This window comes from Panulirus ornatus, chromosome 37 (genome assembly GCF_036320965.1).
Source record: "Panulirus ornatus isolate Po-2019 chromosome 37, ASM3632096v1, whole genome shotgun sequence".
Classification (NCBI taxonomy): Eukaryota; Metazoa; Arthropoda; class Malacostraca; order Decapoda; family Palinuridae; genus Panulirus; species Panulirus ornatus.
In genome coordinates this window covers 2,412,311-2,434,351 of record NC_092260.1, presented here as the reverse complement: position 1 = coordinate 2,434,351, position 22,041 = coordinate 2,412,311, and the positions used below count along the sequence as shown (strand labels likewise).

At 42.1% G+C, this 22,041-nt stretch overlaps 1 protein-coding gene across 1 annotated transcript in view; it reads left to right on the top strand.

The window, feature by feature from the left end:
* LOC139760456 (uncharacterized) overlaps positions 1-22,041 on the top strand; it is a 220,372-nt gene that overhangs the window by 49,153 nt on the left and 149,178 nt on the right. The window contains exon 3 of the mRNA XM_071683694.1: positions 15,404-15,700. Coding sequence (XP_071539795.1) covers positions 15,436-15,700 — 265 coding nt within the window. The 5' untranslated portion in view covers positions 15,404-15,435. The remainder of the gene's footprint in view (positions 1-15,403; positions 15,701-22,041) is intronic.

The window sequence follows — 22,041 nt, the reverse complement described above, 5'->3', positions numbered from 1 at the left end:
GCAATTTCTGTGATAAAAGAAAGGAGGAAAATTGATGGTTATAACCCAAGATGTAAGAAAGGCTACATTTAACTTAGAGTCATCAACAAAAGAAATAATTAGGAAAGCTAAATGGGATGTTCTCTCCATATCAACACACCCTCTTTTGCTATCTCAACCACACTCTTTTTATTACCGCACATCTCTCTTACCCTTTCATTACTTACTAGGTCAAACCACCTCACACCACATATTGTCCTCAAACATTTTATTTCCAACACATCCATCCTCCTCCGCACAACCCATAGTCCATGCCTTGCAACCATATAACATTGTTGGAACCACTATTCAAACATACCCATTTTTGTTCTCTGAGATAACTTTCTCGCCATCCACACATTCCTCAATGGTCCCAGAACCTTCGCTCCCTTCCCCACCCTGTGACTCGCTTCTGCTTCCATGGTCTATCTGCTGCTAAATTCACTCCTGGATATCTAAAACACTTCACTTTCTCCATTTTTTCTCCATTCAAACTTACCTTCCAATTAACTTGACCCTCAACCCTACTGAACCTAATAGCCTTGCTCTTATTCACATTTACACTCAGCTTTCTTCTTTCGCACACTTTACCAAACTCAGTCACCAACTTCTGCATGGAAAGAATAAATGAGGAAAGATTGACAAAGAGGATATATGTGTCAGAGGTGGAGGGAAGGAGAAGTGGGAGACCAAATTGGAGGTGGAAGGATGGAGTGAAAAAGATTTTGAGTGACTGGGGCCTGAACATACAGGAGGATGAAAAGTGTGCAAGAAATAGAGTGAATGGAACAATGTGGTATACCGGGGTTGATGTGCTGTCACTGGATTGAACCAGGGCATGTGAAGTGTCTGGGGTAAACCATGGAAAGATCTATGGGGCCAGGATGTAGAAAGGGAGCTGTGGTTTCAGTGCATTACACATGACAACTAGAGACTGAGTGTGAACGAATGTGGCCTTTTTGTCTGTTCCTGGCACTGCCTTGCTTGAGGGGGAGGGGGGATGCTATTTCGTGTGTGGTGGGTTGGCGACGGGAATGGATGGAAGCAGCAAGTATGGGTATGTGCATGTGTATATATGTGTGTCTGTGTATGTATATGTATGTATATGTGCGTGTGAGGACATTTATATGTATCCATGTGTATGTTGGTGGGTTGGGCCATTCCTTGTCTGTCTCCTTGTGCTACCTCGCAAATGCGGGAGACAGTGGTTAAGTATAATAGTAATATAAAAAAAAGTGGGATGTAATATATCAAAATTTGTCAGATGTGATGAACCAAAGGAGGAGATGGAGAAAAGCAAAAGAGTTGAGTATGAAGACAAAAAACTGGAGATGCCACACATGGCAAGAGGATGGAGCAGCCCCACTAGCATTGCAGAGAGGGTAGGAACGTTAAGAAATGTTATTGTTGGATTGAAAATGTTATATTTAAATGTTGATGGACTAATAGTTAGTGTTGAAGAGCTGGAATTCAGGGATCATATAATAGATAAGTTCTCACCTGTTCTCCTCAGAGGGGCACATGATAGCAAGAAAAGAAAGAGAAATTAGATAAGGGGGAGAATTATCCCTCTTGATAAGATTGCCATAAAGTTTCAAGAAATAGTGGAAGATGGCCCATTCAGACACTACATAATGGGAAGAGTAACTGTAGGGAGGAAGTGCATAATGGTGTTATTATGTAATCCTCCAAAGAATTGCAATAATCAAGAACAAATTTGCAGTGTTAACACTGAAGGAACAATCAAGATGGCACTTGAAACAGCAAAGCATTCACTTCTTAGAGGTGGTAAGAAATTGATGAGGGATTTCAATTATAAAGAGAAACTGGTGGAATCTGAATTCTCATGATGACAGGGAGTTGTAGAGACACAAGTTTATAGTGTTTTTGCAGAAAAATGTCAAATACCAACAAGTCGGGAGCATATTAGGATAAGAGGGACTGATACACCATCATTGCTAAATCTGTTCATCACACATACAAGCATGGATATTGAGATTATTATTTATGATACACTGACTGGAAGAATGGATCATGTGATGCTCAAGTTTGTCTGTGTGCTAAATGAGGACATTAAAAGGACAGAGGTGAGATGAGACAGAGAGAGGAGAAATGACCATGGGAAATGAAGGTCATTAGCTTTATAGTTAAACGTTTAATGAGATTTACAATGGAGTAGAGAGATGGATACCTCAAGCCTCAGATACTGAGTGAATGGTAAAAAAGAGGCAGGAATAGTTTCATCAAATATGTCAAAATGAAAGGAGTTTCAAGATGCACATAGCAAAGATACAGAAGGCACTCCAGCCAGCCAGCATGTGCAGGGTATGAGAGCAGCAACGAGTATAGCAGGACAAGAAAAGAAACATTGAAAATAATGTTTTGGGCAAGGCAAGAGAAAATCCAAAACATTTCCATAAATTAAGGAGCAGGTAATCAGGCTGAAGGATGTAGAATGAAAAAAAGAAAGATTGTGGAGAGGATGATTGGATATATGAGAAATTGAAAGTGTTCAAGTGTTTTCACAGTGGAGGACATGAAATGAGAAGGAGATATTAAAAATCACTGAGATAAATTTACATATGTTAACATTAGTAAATGGATTTGACCCATACAGTGCTCATGGTCCTCATGATATTTCACCACATTTGCTAAAGATGTTTACAGATGTGCTTACTAAAGATGTGTACAGATGTGCAAGATGAACCACTTGACTTACTATTAAAGATGTCACTGTAGAGAGGCAGTGTCAGGGGAATGGGTAAGGGCAAATGTAATCTGCATTGACAACAAGTCTCTAACAAGTATGATGTGTAAGGTTCTGGAAAGGATCATTAGAAAGCACATGCATGATTTTCAACAGAAGAGAAAGTACCTAAGTGAGAGAAAAGCATGGTTTAGGGAAGAAGTCTTGTTTAACTAACATCTTTAGAGTTGTACAAGAGAGTGAGCTCAGTCCTGGATTAAAAGGGAAGGTTGGATGGACTGTTTGTATCTTGAATATCAGAAAGCACTTGACTCTGCTGCATGGGTAGGTGATTAAGGAGCTGGATGACTGGAATGAAATAAGTGGGGAAACTCCTTTAATGGAGAAAAGATTATCTCAGTGAGAGGGAATAGAGAATGCATGTTAGAGGAGCCTTTTCCAGATGGGTTGAGGTGACCAGTAGAGTGCCACAGGGTTCAGTTATGGTACCTTTACTCTTTGATCAATGTAAATGATTTGCTTGAAGGTAAGTGCTCGTGTCTGAATAAGTTTGCAGATGGTACAAAGGTCATGAAGTCACCAGCATCTGCAGTTTCTCACCCAAATCAGCCACCAGCGCTGTATCATCAGCGAACAACAACTGACTCACTTCCCAAGCTCTCTCATCCACAACAGACTGCATACTTGCCCCTCTTTCCAAAACTCTTGCATTCACCTCTCTAACAACCCCATCCATAAACAAATTAAAAACCATGGAGACATCATGCATCCCTGCTGCAACCTAGCATTAACTGAGAACCAATCACTTTCCTCTCTTCCTACACGTACACATGCCTTACATCCTTGATAAAAACTTTTCACTGCTTCTGACAACTTTTCTCCCACACCATATATTCTTAATACCTTCCACAGAGCATCTCTGTCAACTCTTATCATATGCCTTCTCCAGATCCATAAATGCTACATACAAATCCATTTGCTTTTTTAAGTATTTCTCACACACATTCTTCAAAGCAAACACCTGATCCACACATCCTCTACCACCTCTGAAACCACACTGCTCTTCCCCAATCTGATGCTCTGTACATGCCTTCTCCCTCTCGATCAATACCCTCCCATATGATTTACCAGGAATACTCAACAAAATTATACCTCTGTAATTTGAGCACTCACTCTTATCCCCTTTGCCTTTGTACAATGGCACTATGCAAGCATTCTGCCAGTCCTCAGGCACCTCACCATGAGTCATACATACATTGAATACCTTACCAACCAATCAACAATACAGTCGCCCCCTTTTTTAGTAAATTCCACTGCAGTACCATCCAAATCCGCTGCCTTGCCGCCTTTCATCTTCCGCAAAGCTTCTACTACCTTCTTCTCTGTTTACCAAATCAGTCTCCCTTACCCTCTCACTTTGCACACCACCCCGACCAAAACGCCCTATATCTGCCACTCTATCATCAAACACATTCAACAAACCTTCAAAAAAGGCACTCCATCTCCTTCTCACATCACCACTACTTATTATCACCTACCCATTAACCCCCTTCACTAATGTTCCCATTTGTTCCCTTGTCTTACACACTTTATTTACCTCCTTCCAAAGCATCTTTATATTCTCCCTAAAATTTAATGATACTCTCTCACCCCAACTCTCATTTGCCCTCTTTTTCACCTCTTGCACCTTTCTGTTGACCTCCTGCCTCTTTCTTTTATACATCTCCCAGTCATTTCCATTATTTTCCTGGAAAAATCGTCCAAATGCCTCTCTCTTCTCTTTCACTAATAATCTTACTTCTTCATCCCACCACTCACTACCCTTTCTAATCTGCCCACCTCCCATGCTTCTCATGCCACAAGCATCTTTTGCGCAAGCCATCACTGCTTCCCTAAATACATCCCATTCCTCCTCCACTCCCCTTACGTCCTTTAATCTCACTTTTTTCCATTCTGTACTCAGTCTTTCCTGGTACTTCCTCACACAAGTCTCCTTCCCAAGCACATATACTCTCACCACTCTCTTCACCCCAACATTCTCTCTTCTTTTCTGAAAACCTCTACAAATCTTCACCTTTGCCTCCACAAGATAATGATCAGACATCCCTCCAGTTGCACCTCTCAGCACATCAACATCCAAAAGTTTCTCTCGCGCGTCTATCAATTAACACGTAATCCAATAACGCTCTCTGGCCATCTCTCCTACTTGCAGACCTATACTTATGTATATCTCTCTTTTTAAACCAGGTATTCCCAGTCACTAGTCCTTTTTCAGCGCATAAAGCTACAAGCTCTTCACCATTTCCATTTATAACACTGAACGCCCCATGTACACCAATTATTCCTAGTCTCGTTCATCAAAACTACTAACACACTCACTCAGCTGCTCCCAAAACACTTGCCTCTCATGATCTTTCTCCTCATTCCCAGGTGCATAGGCACCAATAATCACCCATCTCTCTCCATCCAGTTTCAGTTTTACCCATATCAATCTAGAGTTTACTTTCTTACACTCTGTCACATACTCCCACCACTCCTCTTTCAGGGGTAGTGCTACTCCTTCCCTTGCACTTGTCCTCTCACTAACCCCTGACTTTACTCCCAAGATATTCCCAAACCACTCTTCCCCTTTACCCTTTAGCTTCGTTTCACTCAGAGCCAAAACAACCAGGCTCCTTTCCTCAAACATACTACCTATCTCTTCTCTTTTCTCATCTTGGTTACATCCACACACATTTAGACACCCCAATCTGAGCCTTCCAGGAGGATGAGCAATCCCCGCGTTACTTCGTCTGTTACCCCGTTTAGAAAGTTGACATACAAGGAGGGGAGGGTTTCTAGCCCCCCACTCCTGTCCCCTTTAGTTGCCTTCTACATGAGAAATGCATGGGAAGTATTCTTTCTCCCCTATGGGAAGGAGACTTGTGTGAGGAAGTACCAGGAGAGACTGAGTACAGAATGGAAAAAGGTGAGAACTAAGGAGGTAAGGGGAGTGGGGGAGGAATGGGATGTATGTAGGGAAGCAGGGATGGCTTGCGCAAAAGATGCTTGTGGCATGAGAAGCGTGAGAGGTGGGCAGATTAGAAAGGGTAGTGAGTGGTGGGATGAAGAAGTAAGATTATTAGTGAAAGAGAAGAGAGAGGCATTTGGACGATTTTTGCAGGGAAAAAATGCAAATGAGTGGAAGATGTATAAAAGAAAGAGGCAGGAGGTCAAGAGAAAGGTGCAAGAGGTGAAAAAGAGGGCAAATGAGAGTTGGGGTGAGAGAGTATCATTAAATTTTTGGGAGAATAAAAAGATGTTTTGGAAGGAGGTAAACAAAGTGCTTAAGACAAGGGAGCAAATAGGAACTTCAGTGAAGGGGGCTAATGGGGAGGTGATAGCAAGTAGTGGTGATGTGAGAAGGAGATGGAGTGAGTATTTTGAAGGTTTGTTGAATGTGTTTGATGATAGAGTGGCAGATATAGGGTGTTTTGATCGAGGTGATGTGCAAAGTGAGAGGGTTAGGGAAAATGATTTGGTAAACAGAGAAGAGGTAGTAAAAGCTTTGTGGAAGATGAAAGGCGGCAAGGCAGCGGGTTTGGATGATATTGCAGTAGAATTTATTAAAAAAGGGGTGACTGTATTGTTGATTGGTTGGTAAGGTTATTTAATGTATGTATGTCTCATGGTGAGGTGCCTAAGGATTGGCGGAATGCTTGCATAGTGCCATTGTACAAAGGCTAGGGGATAAAAGTGAGTGCTCAAATTACAGAGGTATAAGTTTGTTGAGTATTCCTGGTAAATTATATGGGAGGGTATTGATCGAGAGGGTGAAGGCATGTACAGAGCATCAGATTGGGGAAAAGCAGTGTGGTTTCAGAAGTGGTAGAGGATGTGTGGATTAGGTGTTTGCTTTGAAGAATGTGTGTGAGAAATACTTAGAAAAGGCAAATGGATTTGTATGTGGCATTTATGGATCTGGAGAAGGCATATGGTAGAGTTGATAGAGATGCTCTGTGGAAGGTATTAAGAATAAATGGTATGAGAGGCAAGTTGTTAGAAGCAGTGAAAAGTTTTTATCGAGGATGTAAGGCACGTGTAAGTGTAGGAAGAGAGGAAAGTGATTGGTTGTCAGTGAATGTAGGTTTGCAGCTGGGGTGTGTGATGTCTCCATGGTTGTTTAATTTGCTTATGGATGGGGTTGTTAGAGAGGTAAATGCAAGAGTTTTGGAAAGAGGGGCAAGTATGCAGTCTGTTGTGGATGAGAGAGCTTTGGAAGTGAGTCAATTGTTGTTCGCTGATGATACAGCTCTGGTGGCTGATTCGTGTGAGAAATTGCAGAAGCTGGTGACTGAGTTTGGTAAAGTGTGTGAAAGAAGAAAGCTGAAAGTAAATGTGAATAAGAGCAAGGGTATTAGGTACTACTACGGGTTGAGGGACAAGTCAATTAGGAGGTAAGTTTGAATGGAGAGAAGCTGGAGGAAGTGAAGTGTTTTAGATATCTGGGAGTGGATTTGGCAGCGGATGGAACCATGGAAGCAGAAGTGAATCATAGAGTGGGGGAGGGGGCGAAAGTTCTGGGTGCGTTGAAGAATGTGTGGAAGTCGAGAACATTATCTCGGAAAGCAAAAATGGGTATGTTTGAAGGAATAGTGGTTCCAACAATGTTATATGCTTGCGAGGCATGGGCTATGGATAGAGTTGTGCTGAGGAGGGTGGATGTGCTGGAAATGAGATGTTTGAGGACAGTATGTGGTGTGAGATGGTTTGATCGAGTAAGTAATAATAGGGTAAGAGAGATGTGTGGTAATAAAAAGAGTGTGGTTGAGAGAGCAGAAGAGGGTGTTTTGAAATGGTTTGGTCACATGGAGAGAATGACTGAGGAAAGATTGACAAAGAGGATATATGTGTCAGAGGTGGAAGGAACGAGGTGAAGTGGGAGACCAAATTAGAGGTGGAATGATAGAGTGAAAAAGATTTTGTGTGATCGGGGCCTGAACGTGCAGGAGGGTGATAGGTGTGCAAGGAATAGAGTGAATTGGAACGATGTGGTATAACGGGGTCGACTTGCTGTCAAAGGATTGATTCAGGGCATGTGAAGCGTCTGGGGTAAACCATGGAAAGTTCTGTGGGGCCTGGATGTGGAAAGGGAGCTGTGGTTTCGGTGCATATTACGTGACAGCTAGTGACTGAGTGTGAACGAATGTGGCCTTTGTTGTCTTTTCCTAGCGCTACCTCATGCACTTGAGCGGGGGGAGGGGGTTGTTATTTCATGTGTGGAAGGGTGGCGATGGTAATGAATAAAGGCAGACAGTATGAACTATGTACATGTGTATATATGTATATGTCCGTGTGTGTATATATATTTATACTTTGAAATGTATAGGTATGTATATTCGCGTGTGTAGATGTGTATTTATATACATGTGAATGTGTGTGGGTTGGGCCGTTCTTTAGTCGTTTTTCCTTGCTCTGACTCGCTAACGCAGGAGACGGTGACAAAGCAAAATAAATAGATAGAATAAATATATATTTTTTTTTTTTTTTGCTTTGTCGCTGTCTCCCGCGTTTGCGAGGTAGCGCAAGGAAACAGACGAAAGAAATGGCCCAACCCAATCCCCCATACACATCTATATACACACACACGTCCACACACGCAAATATACATACCTATACATCTCAATGTACACATATATATACACACACAGACACATACATATATACCCATGCACACAAGTCACACTGTCTGCCTTTATTCATTCCCATCGCCACCCTGCCACACATGGAATACCATCCCCCTCCCCCCTCATGTGTGCGGGGTAGTGCTAGGAAAAGACAACAAAGGCCTCATTTGTTCACACTCAGTCTCTAGCTGTCATGCAATAATGCCCGAAACCACAGCTCCCTTTCCACATCCAGGCCCCACACAGCTTTCCATGGTTTACCCCAGACGCTTCACATGCCCTGATTCAATCCACTGACAGCACGTCAACCCCGGTATACCACATCGATCCAATTCACTCTATTCCTTGCCTGCCTTTCACCCTCTTGCATGTTCATGCCCCAATCACTCAAAATCTTTTTCACTCCATCTTTCCACCTCCAATTTGGTCTCCCACTTCTCCTCGTTCCCTCCACCTCCGACACATATATCCTCTTGGTCAATCTTTCCTCACTCATTCTCTCCATGTGCCCAAACCATTTCAAAACACCCTCTTCTGCTCTCTCAACCATGCTCTTTTTATTTCCACACATCTCTCTTACCCTTACATTACTTACTCGATCAAACCACCTCACAACACACATTGTCCTCAAACATCTCATTTCCAGCACATCCATCCTCCTGCGCACAACTCTATCCATAGCCCACGCCTCGCAACCATACAACATTGTTGGAACCACTATTCCTTCAAACATACCCATTTTTGCTTTCCAAGATAATGTTCTCGACTTCCACACATTCTTCAAGGCTCCCAGGATTTTCGCCCCCTCCCCCACCCTATGATTCACTTCCGCTTCCATGGTTCCATCCGCTGCCACTCCCAGATATCTAAAACACTGCACTTCCTCCAGCTTCTCTCCATTCAAACTTACCTCCCAATTGACTTATATGTATATATATATATATATATATGTATATATATATATATATATATATATATATATATATATATATATATATATATATATATATATATATATATATATACTTGATTGCCATTTCCCGTGGAAGATGTAGTGCCGGGAAGCAAACAGAGAGTGGCCCATCCACTCATAAACATGGATTGGAGATGGAAAGATGGAGTGAAAAAGAGTTTGAGTGGGGCCTAGATATGAAAAGGGAGCTGTGGTTTTGCTGCATTACACATGACAGCTAGAGACTGAGTGTGAACGATTGTGGCCATTGTTGTCTTTTCCTAGCACTACCCTGCCACACATGAAATAGCCACATTCATTCTAACTCAGTCTCTAGCTGTCATGTGTACTTAATCGCTGAGGTAGTACCAGGAAACAGATGAAGAATGGCCCATGCACTCATATACACATCTATACACTCACCTATACATACATATACATATCAGCATATACATACATGGTCATACATAAGTATATATACCCATGTACATATTCATACTTGCTTGCCTTTATCCATTCCTTTCGCTGCCCCACCACACAGGAAATGGTGCTGCTATCCCTGCTTCAGCAAGGTAGCTCAAAGAAAACATATGATAGGGTTCATAGAGATGTTTTTTGGAAGGTTGTAAGAGTCTCTGGTGTGGGAGGTAAGTTGTTAGCAGTGAAAAGTTTTTATCAAGGATGTAATGCATGTGTATGAGTAGGAAGAGAAGAAATTGATTGGTTCCCAGTGAATGTCGGTTTGTGGCTGGGGTGTGTAATGTCCCCATGGTTGTATAATTTGTTTATGGATCGTGTGGTTAAGGAGGTAAACACAAGAGTTTTGGAGAGGGGCGAGTATGCAGTGTGTTGGGGATGAGAGGGCCTGGGAAGTGAGTCAGTTGTTGTTTGCCAGTGATACAGCTCTAGTGGCTGATTCGTGTGAGAAACTACAGAAGTTGGTGACTGAGTTTGGAGAAGTGTGTGAAAGGAGAAAGTTGAAAGTATATGTGAATAAGAGCAAGGTTATTCGGCTCAGTAGGGTTGAGGGACAAGTGAATTGGGATGCAAGTTTGAATGGAGAAAAAATGGAGGAAGTGAAATGTTTTAGATATCTGGGAATGGACATAGCAGCGAATGGGGTGTATTTAGGGAAGCACTGATGGCTTGTGCAAAAGATGAATGTGGCATGAGAAAGTTGGGAGGTGAGCAGATTTGAAAGGGTTGTGAGTGATGGGACAAAGAAGTAAGATTGTTAGTGAAAGAGAGGAGAGAGGCGTTTGAACGATTTTTTTCAGGAAAGTAGTGCAATTGACTGGGAGCTGTATAAAAGAAAGTGGGAGGAGGTCAAGATAAAGGTGCAAGAGGTAAAAAATGGCAAATGAGAATTGGGGTGAGAGAGTAGCATTAGATTTTAGGGAGAATGAAAAAATGCATTAGAAGGATGTAAATAAAGTGCATAAGACAAGAGAACAAATGGGAACATCTATGAAAGGGGCAGATGGAGAGGTAATAACAAGTAGTGATGAAGTGAGAAGGAGATGGTGTAAGTATGTTGAAAGTTTGTTGAATGTGTTTGATGATAGAGTGACAGATATAGGGTGTTTAGGTCAGGGTGGTGTGCGAAGTGAGAGGGTCAGGGAGAATGGTTTGGTAAAGAGAGAAGAGGCAGTGAAAGCTTTGTGGAAGATGGAAGCTGATCAGGCAGTGGGTTTGGATGGTATTGCAGTGGAATTTATTAAAAATGGGGGTGACTGTATTGTTGATTGGTTGGCAAGGATACTCAATGTATGCATGTATCATGGTGAAGTGCCTGAGGATTGGCAGAATGCATGCATAGTGCCTTTGTATATAGGAAAAGTGAATAAAGGTGTGTTCAAATTACAGAGGCATAAGTTTGTTGAGTATTCTTGGGAAATTATATGGGAGGATATTGATTGAGAGGGTGAAGGCATGTACAGAATATTAGATTGGGGAAGAGCAATGTAGTTTTAGAAGTGGTGGAGGATGTGTGGATCAGGTGTGTGCTTTGAAGAATGTTGAGAAATACTTAGAAAAACAAATGGATTTATTTGTAACATTTACATATCTGGAGAAGGCATTATGATAGTGTTGACAGAGATGCTTTCTGGAAAGTTTTAAAGAGTATATGGTGTGGTAGGTAAGTTGCCAGAAGCAGTGAAAGGTTTTACCAAGGATGTAAGGCATGTGTATAAGTAGGAAGAGAGGAAAGTGATTGGTTCCCAGTGAATGTCAGTTTGCAGCAGGGTTGCGTTATGTCTCCATGGTTGTTTAATTTGTTTATGGATGGGGTTGTTAGGGAGGTGAATGCAGAGTTTTGGAGAGAGGGGGAAGTATGCAGTCTGTTGTGGATGAGAGGGCTTGGGAAGTGAGTCAGTTGTTCGCTGATGATACAGCAATGATTGCTGATTCATGTGAGAAATTGCAGAAGTTTGTGACCGAGTTTGGTAAAGTGTGTGAAAGAAGAAAGCTGAGAATAAATGTGAATAAGAGCAAGGTTATTAGATACAGTAGGGTAGAGGGACAAGTCTGTTGGGAGGTAAGTTTGAATGGAGAAAAACTGGAGGAAGTGAAGTGTTTTAGATATCTGGTAATGGACTTAGCAGTGGATGGAACCATGGAAGTGAAAGTGAGTCACAGGGTGGGGGAGGGGGCGAAGGTTTTGGAAGCATTGAAGAATGTGTGGCACGTTATCTCGGAGAGCAAAAATGGGCATGTTTGAAGGAATAGTGGTTCCAACAATGTTATGTGGTTGTGAGGCATCGGCTATAGATAGGGTTGTGTGGAGGAGGGCAGATGTGTTAGAAATGAATGGTGTGAGGTGGTTTGATCGAGTAAGTAATGAAAGGGTAAGAGAGATGTATGGTAATAAAAAGATCACAGTTGAGAGAGCAGAAGATGATGTGTTGAAGTGGTTTGGACACATGGATAGAATGAGTGAGGAAAGATTGACAAAGAGGATATATGTGTCAGAGGTGGAGGGAACAAGAACTGGGAGACCAAGTTGGAGGTGTAAGGATGGAGTGAAAAAGATTCTGAGTGATCGGGGCCTGAACTTACATTTACTCTCGGCTTTCTTCTTTCACACACTTTACCAAACTCAGTCACCAGCTTCTGCAGTTTGTCACGCAAATCAGTCACCAGCGCTGTATCATCAGCGAACAACAATTGCCTCACTTTCGAAGTCCTCTCATCCACAGTAGACTGCACACTTGCCCCTCTCTCCAAAACTCTTGCATTCACCTCCCTAACAACCCCATCCATGAACAAATTAAACAACCATGGAGACATCACACACCCCTGCTGCAAACCAACATTCATTGGGAACCAGTCACTTTCCTCTCTTCCTACTCGTACACATGCCTTACATCCTTGATGAAAACTTTTCACAGCTTCAAGCAACTTCCCACATCATGTACTTTTCAGACCATCCATAAAGCACCTTTATCAACTTTATCATATGCCTTCTCCAGATCCATAGATGCTACATACAAATTCATCTGTTTTTCTAAGTATTTCTCATACATTTTTCAAAGCAATCACCTGATCCGCACATCCCCTACCACTTCTGAAACCACACTGCTCTTCCCCAATCTGATGCTTTGTACATACCTTTACTCTCTCAATCAATACCCTCCCATATAATTTTCCAGGAATACTCAACAAGCTTATACCTCTGTAATTTGAACACTCACCTTTATTCCCTTTGCCTTTGTACAATGGCACTATGTATGCATTCTGCCAATCCTCAGGTACTTCGCTATGAACCATACATACATTGAATATCCTTACCAACCAGTTAACTACACAGTCACCACTTTTTTTAATAAGTTCCACTGCAATACCATCGAAACCTGCCGCCTTGCTGGCTTTCATCTTCAACAAAACTTTCACTACCTCTTCTCTGTTTACCAAACCAATCTCCCTTACCCTCTCACTTCGCTCACCACCTTGACCAAAACACCCTATATCTGTCACGCTATCATCAAACACATTCAACAAGCCTTCAAAATACTCACTCCATCTCCTTCTCACATTACCACTACTTGTTATTACCTCCCCATTAGCCCCCTTCACCAATGTTCCCATGTGTTGCCTTGTCTTGCGCACTTTATTTACCTCCTTCCAAAACATCTTTTTATTTTCTCTAAAATTTAATGATACTCTCTCACGCCAACTCTCATTTGCCCTCTTTTTCACCTCTTGCACCTTTCTCTTGACCTCCTGCCTCTTTCTTTTATACATCTCCCAATCATTCGCCCTACTTCTATGCAAAAATCATCCAAATGCCTCTCTCTTCTCTTTCACTAACAATCTTACTTCTTCATTCCACCTCTCTACCCTTTCTAATGTGCCCACCTCCCACCTTTCTCATGCCACAAGCATCTTTGGCACAAGCCATCACTTCTTCCCTACATACCTCCCATTCCTCCCCCACTCCCCTACATCATTTGCTCTCACCTTTATCCATTCTGCACTTATTTATTTATCCCTTTTGTATTTGTGCAGTGGCACTATACATGCATTTCACCAATCATCAGGCACTTCATCATGATACATATATAACATATATACACTGAATGTTCTTACCAACCAATCAACAACACAGCCACCCCCTTTCTTGATAAATTCAGCTGCAGTATCATCCAAACCCGCTGCCTTGCTGGATTTCATCTTCTGCTTGGGTTTCACCTCCTCTTCTCTATTAGCCTAACCATTCTCTCTGACCTTCTTAATTTGCACACCACCCCGACCAAAGCATCGTCCATCTGCCACTCTATCATCAGATACATTCAACACACTTTTAGAATTCTCACTCTATCTCATCACTTCATTACTCGCTATTATCATTTCCCCCTTTGCCTCCTTCGATGTTCCCATTTGTTCTCTTGTCGTTCGCACATTATTTACCTCCTTCCAAAATATCTTTTTAATCTCCCTACAGTTTAATGATTCTCTCACCCCAACTCTCATTTGCCCTCTTTTTCAACCCTTGTATCTTCCTCTTGACCTTTTACTGCTTTCTTTTATACATATCCCAGTCATTTGCACTCCTTCCATGAAAGTATCATCCAAACACCTCTCTTTTCTCTCTCACTAACAACTTTACTTCTTCATCTCACCACTCACTACCCTTTCTAATTTGCCCACCTCCCACCTTTCTCATGCCACATGTATCTTTTACACATGCCATCACTGCTTCCCTGAATACATACCAATCCTCACCCATTACCCTCACTTCATTTCCTCTCACGTTTTGCCATTCTACATTCAATATTTCCAGGTACTTTCCCGCAGAAGTTTCTTTTCCAAGCTCAGTTACTCTCACCACTCTCTTCTTTTTTGAAAACCTCTACAAATCTTCACCTTTTCCTCCACAAGATAGTGATCAGACATCCCTTCTCAGCACATTAACATCCAAAAGTCTCCCTTTTATATGCCTATCAATTAACATGTAATCTAATAATGCCTGAGCCAGCTGCCAATTTTATCAAGCAACCTTTTAGGGTAGATGAAAAGCTGGGTTGAGTGGACTGAGGATGGTACCAAAGATGGATTTGAATTTGAACAGCTGAGCTGTTATATAGGAAAAAGCTAGCTGCACAGAATTTGCTCACCATGGATGAGAGAAGAGTGAGAGGTGACTTGATCACAACCTTTAAATTTTAAAACATCTTAATGATTTAAAGAGTGAATAGTTCTTTGAATGATGCATGGATAGAACAACCAAAGGCTTTAAAATGAAAATTAAAAGGAAATTTCTTTGAAAATGATGGAAAGATCTTCATATTATGTGAGTTGTGGGTAAATGGTGAAAATGAATGTTGAGTTTTTGAATGTGGACACCATACAGAAGTTTAAAAGTTTTCTGATAGAGAAAGTTCAAGAGATGGAGCCCCGTGTGAGTGAAACTCCTTCCCCATTCAACGCTAATAGGTGGTTACACTTTAATGTATAGTTGATTATGGCCTCTTTTTCTTTTGAGTTTTGTGTGAGGGATCTTGATAGTAATAATGCTTGTATAGACAGTAGTAATTAGTAAACCTTGTTCTCCCATAGGTGGGTCATCAAATGCTTCCCTGCTACTGGAAATGACCCCAACCTCGGCTGCCCCTGCTTCTTCCATTACTTCCCCTGTAGATTCTGCAACAGCAGGTTCCCTTGCCAGTAGTAATATGGACCTGCTGCATGGTTTACTAGGATCTAGCACTTCCTCTACCCCTGCTGCCCCATCAGCATCTGTGATTACCCCAGCTGGTGCTAGTAATGTTGACATTACATTTGCAGGGGGCCTAACTGGCCTTACACTGACTCCAACAACAACTGCCCCCATTACGCTCATGGGTAATATGCCAAGTAAGTCATTGTACCTTTTATCCTTGTTTTCCTTTTTTATTTTGTATATGTACCATTTCATTTTGTATTTGATTAATATATTTACTTGTGCTATCACTTTTCCAATAACTTTCTATTGTCATGTAATTATTTCATGTCTTACTCTGCATTCTTTTTGCATTATACTGCATTTGTCATTTTTTTTCTCCCACTTTATGTATGTGATATACAGCTACAGGGATGGTCTATGGCTGTTCAGTTGTTTCAGGCAAATTCTTCTTGGTAAAATAAACTGTTTCACCGTCAGGGTGACTGGCATCTGTGCTCTTTGGAAATTCAGATTCATTGCTCACTCTAGATTTGGTTAAGAGGCATTCACTCTTGTGACAGATAACATCGTGTTGTTACTTATCATTGTCGCATCTTATTCCACATCCTATCTCCTTTCATAACTTATACTTCACTCTTCTGGTTATTCCTCTCGTCACGCCTATTTTTTTGTTTGTAATATACTGCTGCAGAGGTGTGCTGTGGCCAAGTTCTTTTTAGGCAGATTTTGTTTGGTGAACTAAACTGCTAACCTGGGAGTGGTGCTCAGCAGCTGAATTCAGTGAAAATCCAAATAATATAAGCACAGCCAGTAACAATCACAATTAGAATTATGATAACAGTCCAAACTAGCAGATACCCCACACCCCAACATTTGGTGCTCTGCCTCATCAGTTCAGTCCATGTGAATGCTGTATTGTGATTTGTTCACTTTTATATGACCCCATTAATGTGGGGATATTATGATGTGGCATTGTTTTAGTCATGGTGTGGAGGTGTTTTCAGCTTTCTGTAAGCAGTTTATATCTGTGCTGTAAGTTTAGTTAACAATGACATGTTGTTTTTTAATTTTAGGACATTGATACTGTTACTATCCTTGATCCATCATTACCATCAGTGCATCTAGTCCCTTGCCTCTTACCACCGAGCCCGAAAGACATAAATGATCTTTAGGCATAGGAACACAGATTAATGGTGCATTCATCAGCATGTGTCCTAGAGATAGACATATCTGCATTCCATCACCATTTTTCCTCCAACATCGCCCCACTGTTGTATCATCTATACTCCAGCACCACCTGAGCTTCATCACTACCCTCACTCCATCACCACCCTCACTCCACAACTACTGTCACTTCATCACCACCTGCACACCATCACCACTCTCACTTTATCTCAGTCATCACTTCATCACCATCTTCATTCCAGTCCTACCCTCACTTCGTCACGTCACCACTCACACTCCATCACTATTGTCTTGTTATCACCACCTGTATTCCATTCCCACCCTCTCTCTGTCACACCTCATCACGACCTTCACTCCATTACCCCTCACTTCATCACCATCTTTACTCCATTCTTATCCTCTCTCCATCACCACCCTCACTTCATTACTACCCTCACGCCATCACCAGCCTCATTATATATATATGTCTTTCTTTCATACTATTTGCCATTTCCCATGATAGCGAGGTAGCGTTAAGAACAGAGGACTGGGCCTTTGAAGGAATATCCTCACCTGGCCCCTTTCTCTGTTCCTTCTTTTGGAAAATTAACAAAAAACGAGAGGGGAGGATTTCCAACCCCCCCGCTCCCTTCCCTTTTAGTCGCCTTCTACGACACGCAGGGAATATGTTGGAAGTATTCTTTCTACCCTATCCCCAGGAATAATATATGTATATATATATATATATATATATATATATATATATATAGAAGTGGTAGAGGATGTGTGGATCAGGTGTTTGCTTTGAAGAATGTATGTGAGAAATACTTAGAAAAGCAAATGGATTTGTATGTAGCATTTATGGATCTGGAGAAAGCATATGATAGAGTTGATAGAGATGCTCTGTGGAAGGTATTAAGAATATATGATGTGGGAGGAAAGTTGTTAGAAGCAGTAAAAAGTTTTTATCGAGGATGTAAGGCATGTGTGCGTGTAGGAAGAGAGGAAAGTGATTGGTTCTCAGTGAATGTAGGTTTGTGGCAGGGGTGTGTGATGTCTCCATGGTTGTTTAATTTGTTTATGGATGGGGTTGTTAGGGAGGTAAATGCAAGAGTTTTGGAAAGAGGGGCAAGTATGAAGTCTGTTGGGGATGAGAGAGCTTGGGAAGTGAGTCAGTTGTTGTTCGCTGATGATACAGCGCTGGTGGCTGATTCATGTGAGAAACTGCAGAAGCTGGTGACTGAGTTTGGAAAAGTGTGTGGAAGAAGAAAGTTAAGAGTAAATGTGAATAAGAGCAAGGTTATTAGGTACAGTAGGGTTGAGGGTCAAGTCAATTGGGAGGTGAGTTTGAATGGAGAAAAACTGGAGGAAGTGAAGTGTTTTAGATATCTGGGAGTGGATCTGGCAGCGGATGGAACCATGGAAGCGGAAGTGGATCATAGGGTGGGGGAGGGGGCGAAAATCCTGGGGGCCTTGAAGAATGTGTGGAAGTCGAGAACATTATCTCGGTAAGCAAAAATGGGTATGTTTGAAGGAATAGTGGTTCCAACAATGTTGTATGGTTGCGAGGCGTGGGCTATGGATAGAGTTGTGCGCAGGAGGATGGATGTGCTGGAAATGAGATGTTTGAGGACAATGTGTGGTGTGAGGTGGTTTGATCGAGTGAGTAACGTAAGGGTAAGAGAGATGTGTGGAAATAAAAAGAGCGTGGTTGAGAGAGCAGAAGAGGGTGTTTTGAAGTGGTTTGGGCACATGGAGAGGATGAGTGAGGAAAGATTGACCAAGAGGATATATGTGTCGGAGGTGGAGGGAACAAGGAGAAGAGGGAGACCAAATTGGAGGTGGAAAGATGGAGTGAAAAAGATTTTGTGTGATCGGGGCCTGAACATGCAGGAGGGTGAAAGGAGGGCAAGGAATAGAGTGAATTGGAGCGATGTGGTATACCGGGGTTGACGTGCTGTCAGTGGATTGAAGCAAGGCATGTGAAGCGTCTGGGGTAAACCATGGAAAGCTGTGTAGGTATGTATATTTGCGTGTGTGGACGTATGTATATACATGTGTATGGGGGGGGGTTGGGCCATTTCTTTCGTCTGTTTCCTTGCGCTACCTCGCAAACGCGGGAGACAGCGACAAAGTATAATAGATATAAATAAATAATATATATGGATTTGTATGTAGCATTTATGGATCTGGAGAAGGCATATGATAGAGTTGATAGAGATGCTCTGTGGAAGGTATTAAGAATATATGGTATGGGTGGCAAGTTGTTAGAAGCAGTGAAAAGTTTTTATCGAGGATGTAAGGCATGTGTACGTGTAGGAAGAGAGGAAAGTGATTGGTTCTCAGTGAATGTAGGTTTGCGGCAGGGGTGTGTGTTGTCTCCATGGTTGTTTAATTTCTTTATGGATGGGGTTGTTAGGGAGGTGAATGCAAGAGTTTTGGAAAGAGGGGCAAGTTTGCAGTCAGTTGTGGATGAGAGAGCTTGGGAAGTGAGTCAGTTGTTGTTTGCTGATGATACAGCGCTGGTGGCTGATTCATGTGAGAAACTGCAGAAGCTGATGACTGAGTTTGGTAAATTGTGTGAAAGAAGAAAGTTAAGAGTAAATGTGAATAAGAGCAAGGTTATTAGGTACAGTAGGGTTGAGGGTCAAGTCAATTGGGAGGTAAGTTTGAATGGAGAAAAACTGGAGGAAGTAAAGTGTTTTCGATATCTGGGAGTGGATCTGGCAGCGGATGGAACCATGGAAGCGGAAGTGAATCATAGGGTGGGGGAGGGGGCGAAAATCCTGGGAGCCTTGAAGAATGTGTGGAAGTCGAGAACATTATCTCGGAAAGCAAAAATGGGTATGTTTGAAGGAATAGTGGTTCCAACAATGTTTTATGGTTGCGAGGCGTGGGCTATGGATAGAGTTGTGCGCAGGAGGGTGAATGTGCTGGAAATGAGATGTTTGAGGACAATGTGTGGTGTGAGGTGGTTTGATCGAGTAAGTAATGTAAGGGTAAGAGAGATGTGTGGAAATAAAAAGAGCGTGGTTGAGAGAGCAGAAGAGGGTGTTTTGAAATGGTTTGGGCACATGGAGAGAATGAGTGAGGAAAGGTTGACCAAGAGGATATATGTGTCGGAGGTGGAGGGAACGAGGAGAAGTGGGAGACCAAATTGGAGGTGGAAAGATGGAGTGAAAAAGATTTTGAGTGATCGGGGCCTGAACATGCAGGAGGCTGAAAGGAGGGCAAGGAATAGAGTGAATTAGATCGATGTGGTATACCGGGGTGAGAGAGTATCATTAAATTTTAGGGAGAATAAAAAGATGTTCTGGAAGGAGGTAAATAAAGTGTATAAGACAACGGAGCAAATGGGAACTTCAGTGAAGGGGGCTAATAGAGATGTGATAACAAGTAGTGGTGAAGTGAGAAGGAATTGGAGTGAGTATTTTGAAGGTTTGTTGAATATGTTTGATGATAGAGTGGCAGATATAGAGTGTTTTGGTTGAGGTGGTGTGCAAAGTGAGAGGGTTAGGGAAAATGATTTGGTAAACAGAGAAGAGGTAGTAAAAGCTTTGCGGAAAGTGAAAGCCGGCAAGGCAGCAGGTTTGGATGGTATTGCAGTGGAATTTATTAAAAAAGGGGGTGACTGTATTGTTGACTGGTTGGTAAGGTTATTTAATGTATGTATGACTCATGGTGAGGTGCCTGAGGATTGGCGGAATGCGTGCATAATGCCATTGTACAAAGGCAAAGGGGATAAAAGTGAGTGCTCAAATTACAGAGGTATAAGTTTGTTGAGTATTCCTGGTAAATTATATGGGAGGGTATTGATTGAGAGGGTGAAGGCATGTACAGAGCATCAGATTGGGGAAAAGCAGTGTGGTTTCAGAAGTGGTAGAGGCTGTGTGGATCAGGAGTTTGCTTTGAAGAATGTATGTGAAAAATACACAGAAAAGCAAATGGATTTGTATGTAGCATTTATGGATCTGGAGAAGGCATATGATAGAGTTGATAGAGATGCTCTGTGGAAGGTTTTAAGAATATATGGTGTGGGAGGCAGGTTGTTAGAAGCAGTGAAAAGTTTTTATCGAGGATGTAAGGCATGTGTACGTGTAGGAAGAGAGGAAAGTGATTGGTTCCCAGTGAATGTAGGTTTGCAGCAGGGGTGTGTGATGTCTCCATGTTTGTTTAATTTGTTTATGGATTGGGTTGTTAGGGAGGTGAATGCAAGAGTTTTGGAAAGAGGGGCAAGTATGCAGTCTGTTGTAGATGAGAGAGCTTGGGAAGTGAGTCAGTTGTTGTTCGCTGATGATACAGCGCTGGTGGCTGTTTCATGTGAGAAACTGCAGAAGCTGGTGACTGAAATTGGTAAAGTGTGTGAAAGAAGAAAGTTAAGAGTAAATGTGGATAAGAGCAAGGTTATTAGGTACAGTAGGGTTAAGGGTCAAGTCAATTGGGAGGTAAGTTTATTATTATTTATTTATTTATTTATTTATATTGCTTTATCGCTGTCTCCCGCATTAGCGAGGTAGCGCAAGGAAACAGACGAAAGAATGGCCCAACTCACCCACATACACATGTATATACATACATGTCCACACACGCACAATATACATACCTATACATCTCTATGTACACATATTAATTACACACACAGACATATACATATATACACATGTACATAATTCATACCGTCTGCCTTTATTTATTCCCATCGCCACCTCGCCACACATGGAATAACAACCTCCTCCCCCCTCGTGTGCGAGGTAGCGCTAGGAAAAACACCAAAGGCCCCATTCTTTCACACTCAGTCTCTAGCTGTCATGTAATAATGCACTGAAACCACAGCTCCCTTTCCACATCCAGGCCCCACACACTTTGCATGGTTTACCCCAGACGCTTCACATGCCCTGGTTCAATCCATTGACGGCACGTCGACCCCGGTATACCATATCATTCCAATTCACTCTATTCCTTGCATGCCTTTCACCCTCCTGCATGTTCAGGCCCCGATCACTCAAAATCTTTTTCACTCCATCTTTCCACCTCCAATTTGGTCTCCCACTCCTCCTCGTTCCCTCCACCTCTGACACATATATCCTCTTGGTCAATCCTCTTGGTCAATACAGTCACCCCCTTTTTTAATAAATTCCACTGCAATGCCATCCAAACCTGCTGCTTTGCCGGCTTTCATCTTCCGTAAAGCTTTTACTACCTCTTCTCTAATTACCAAATCATTTTCCCTAACCCTCTCACTTTGCACACCACCTCGACCAAGACACCCCACATCTGCCACTCTATCATCAAACACATTCAACAAACCTTCAAAATAGTCACTCCATCTCCTTCTCACATCACCACTCCTTGTTATCACCTCCCCATT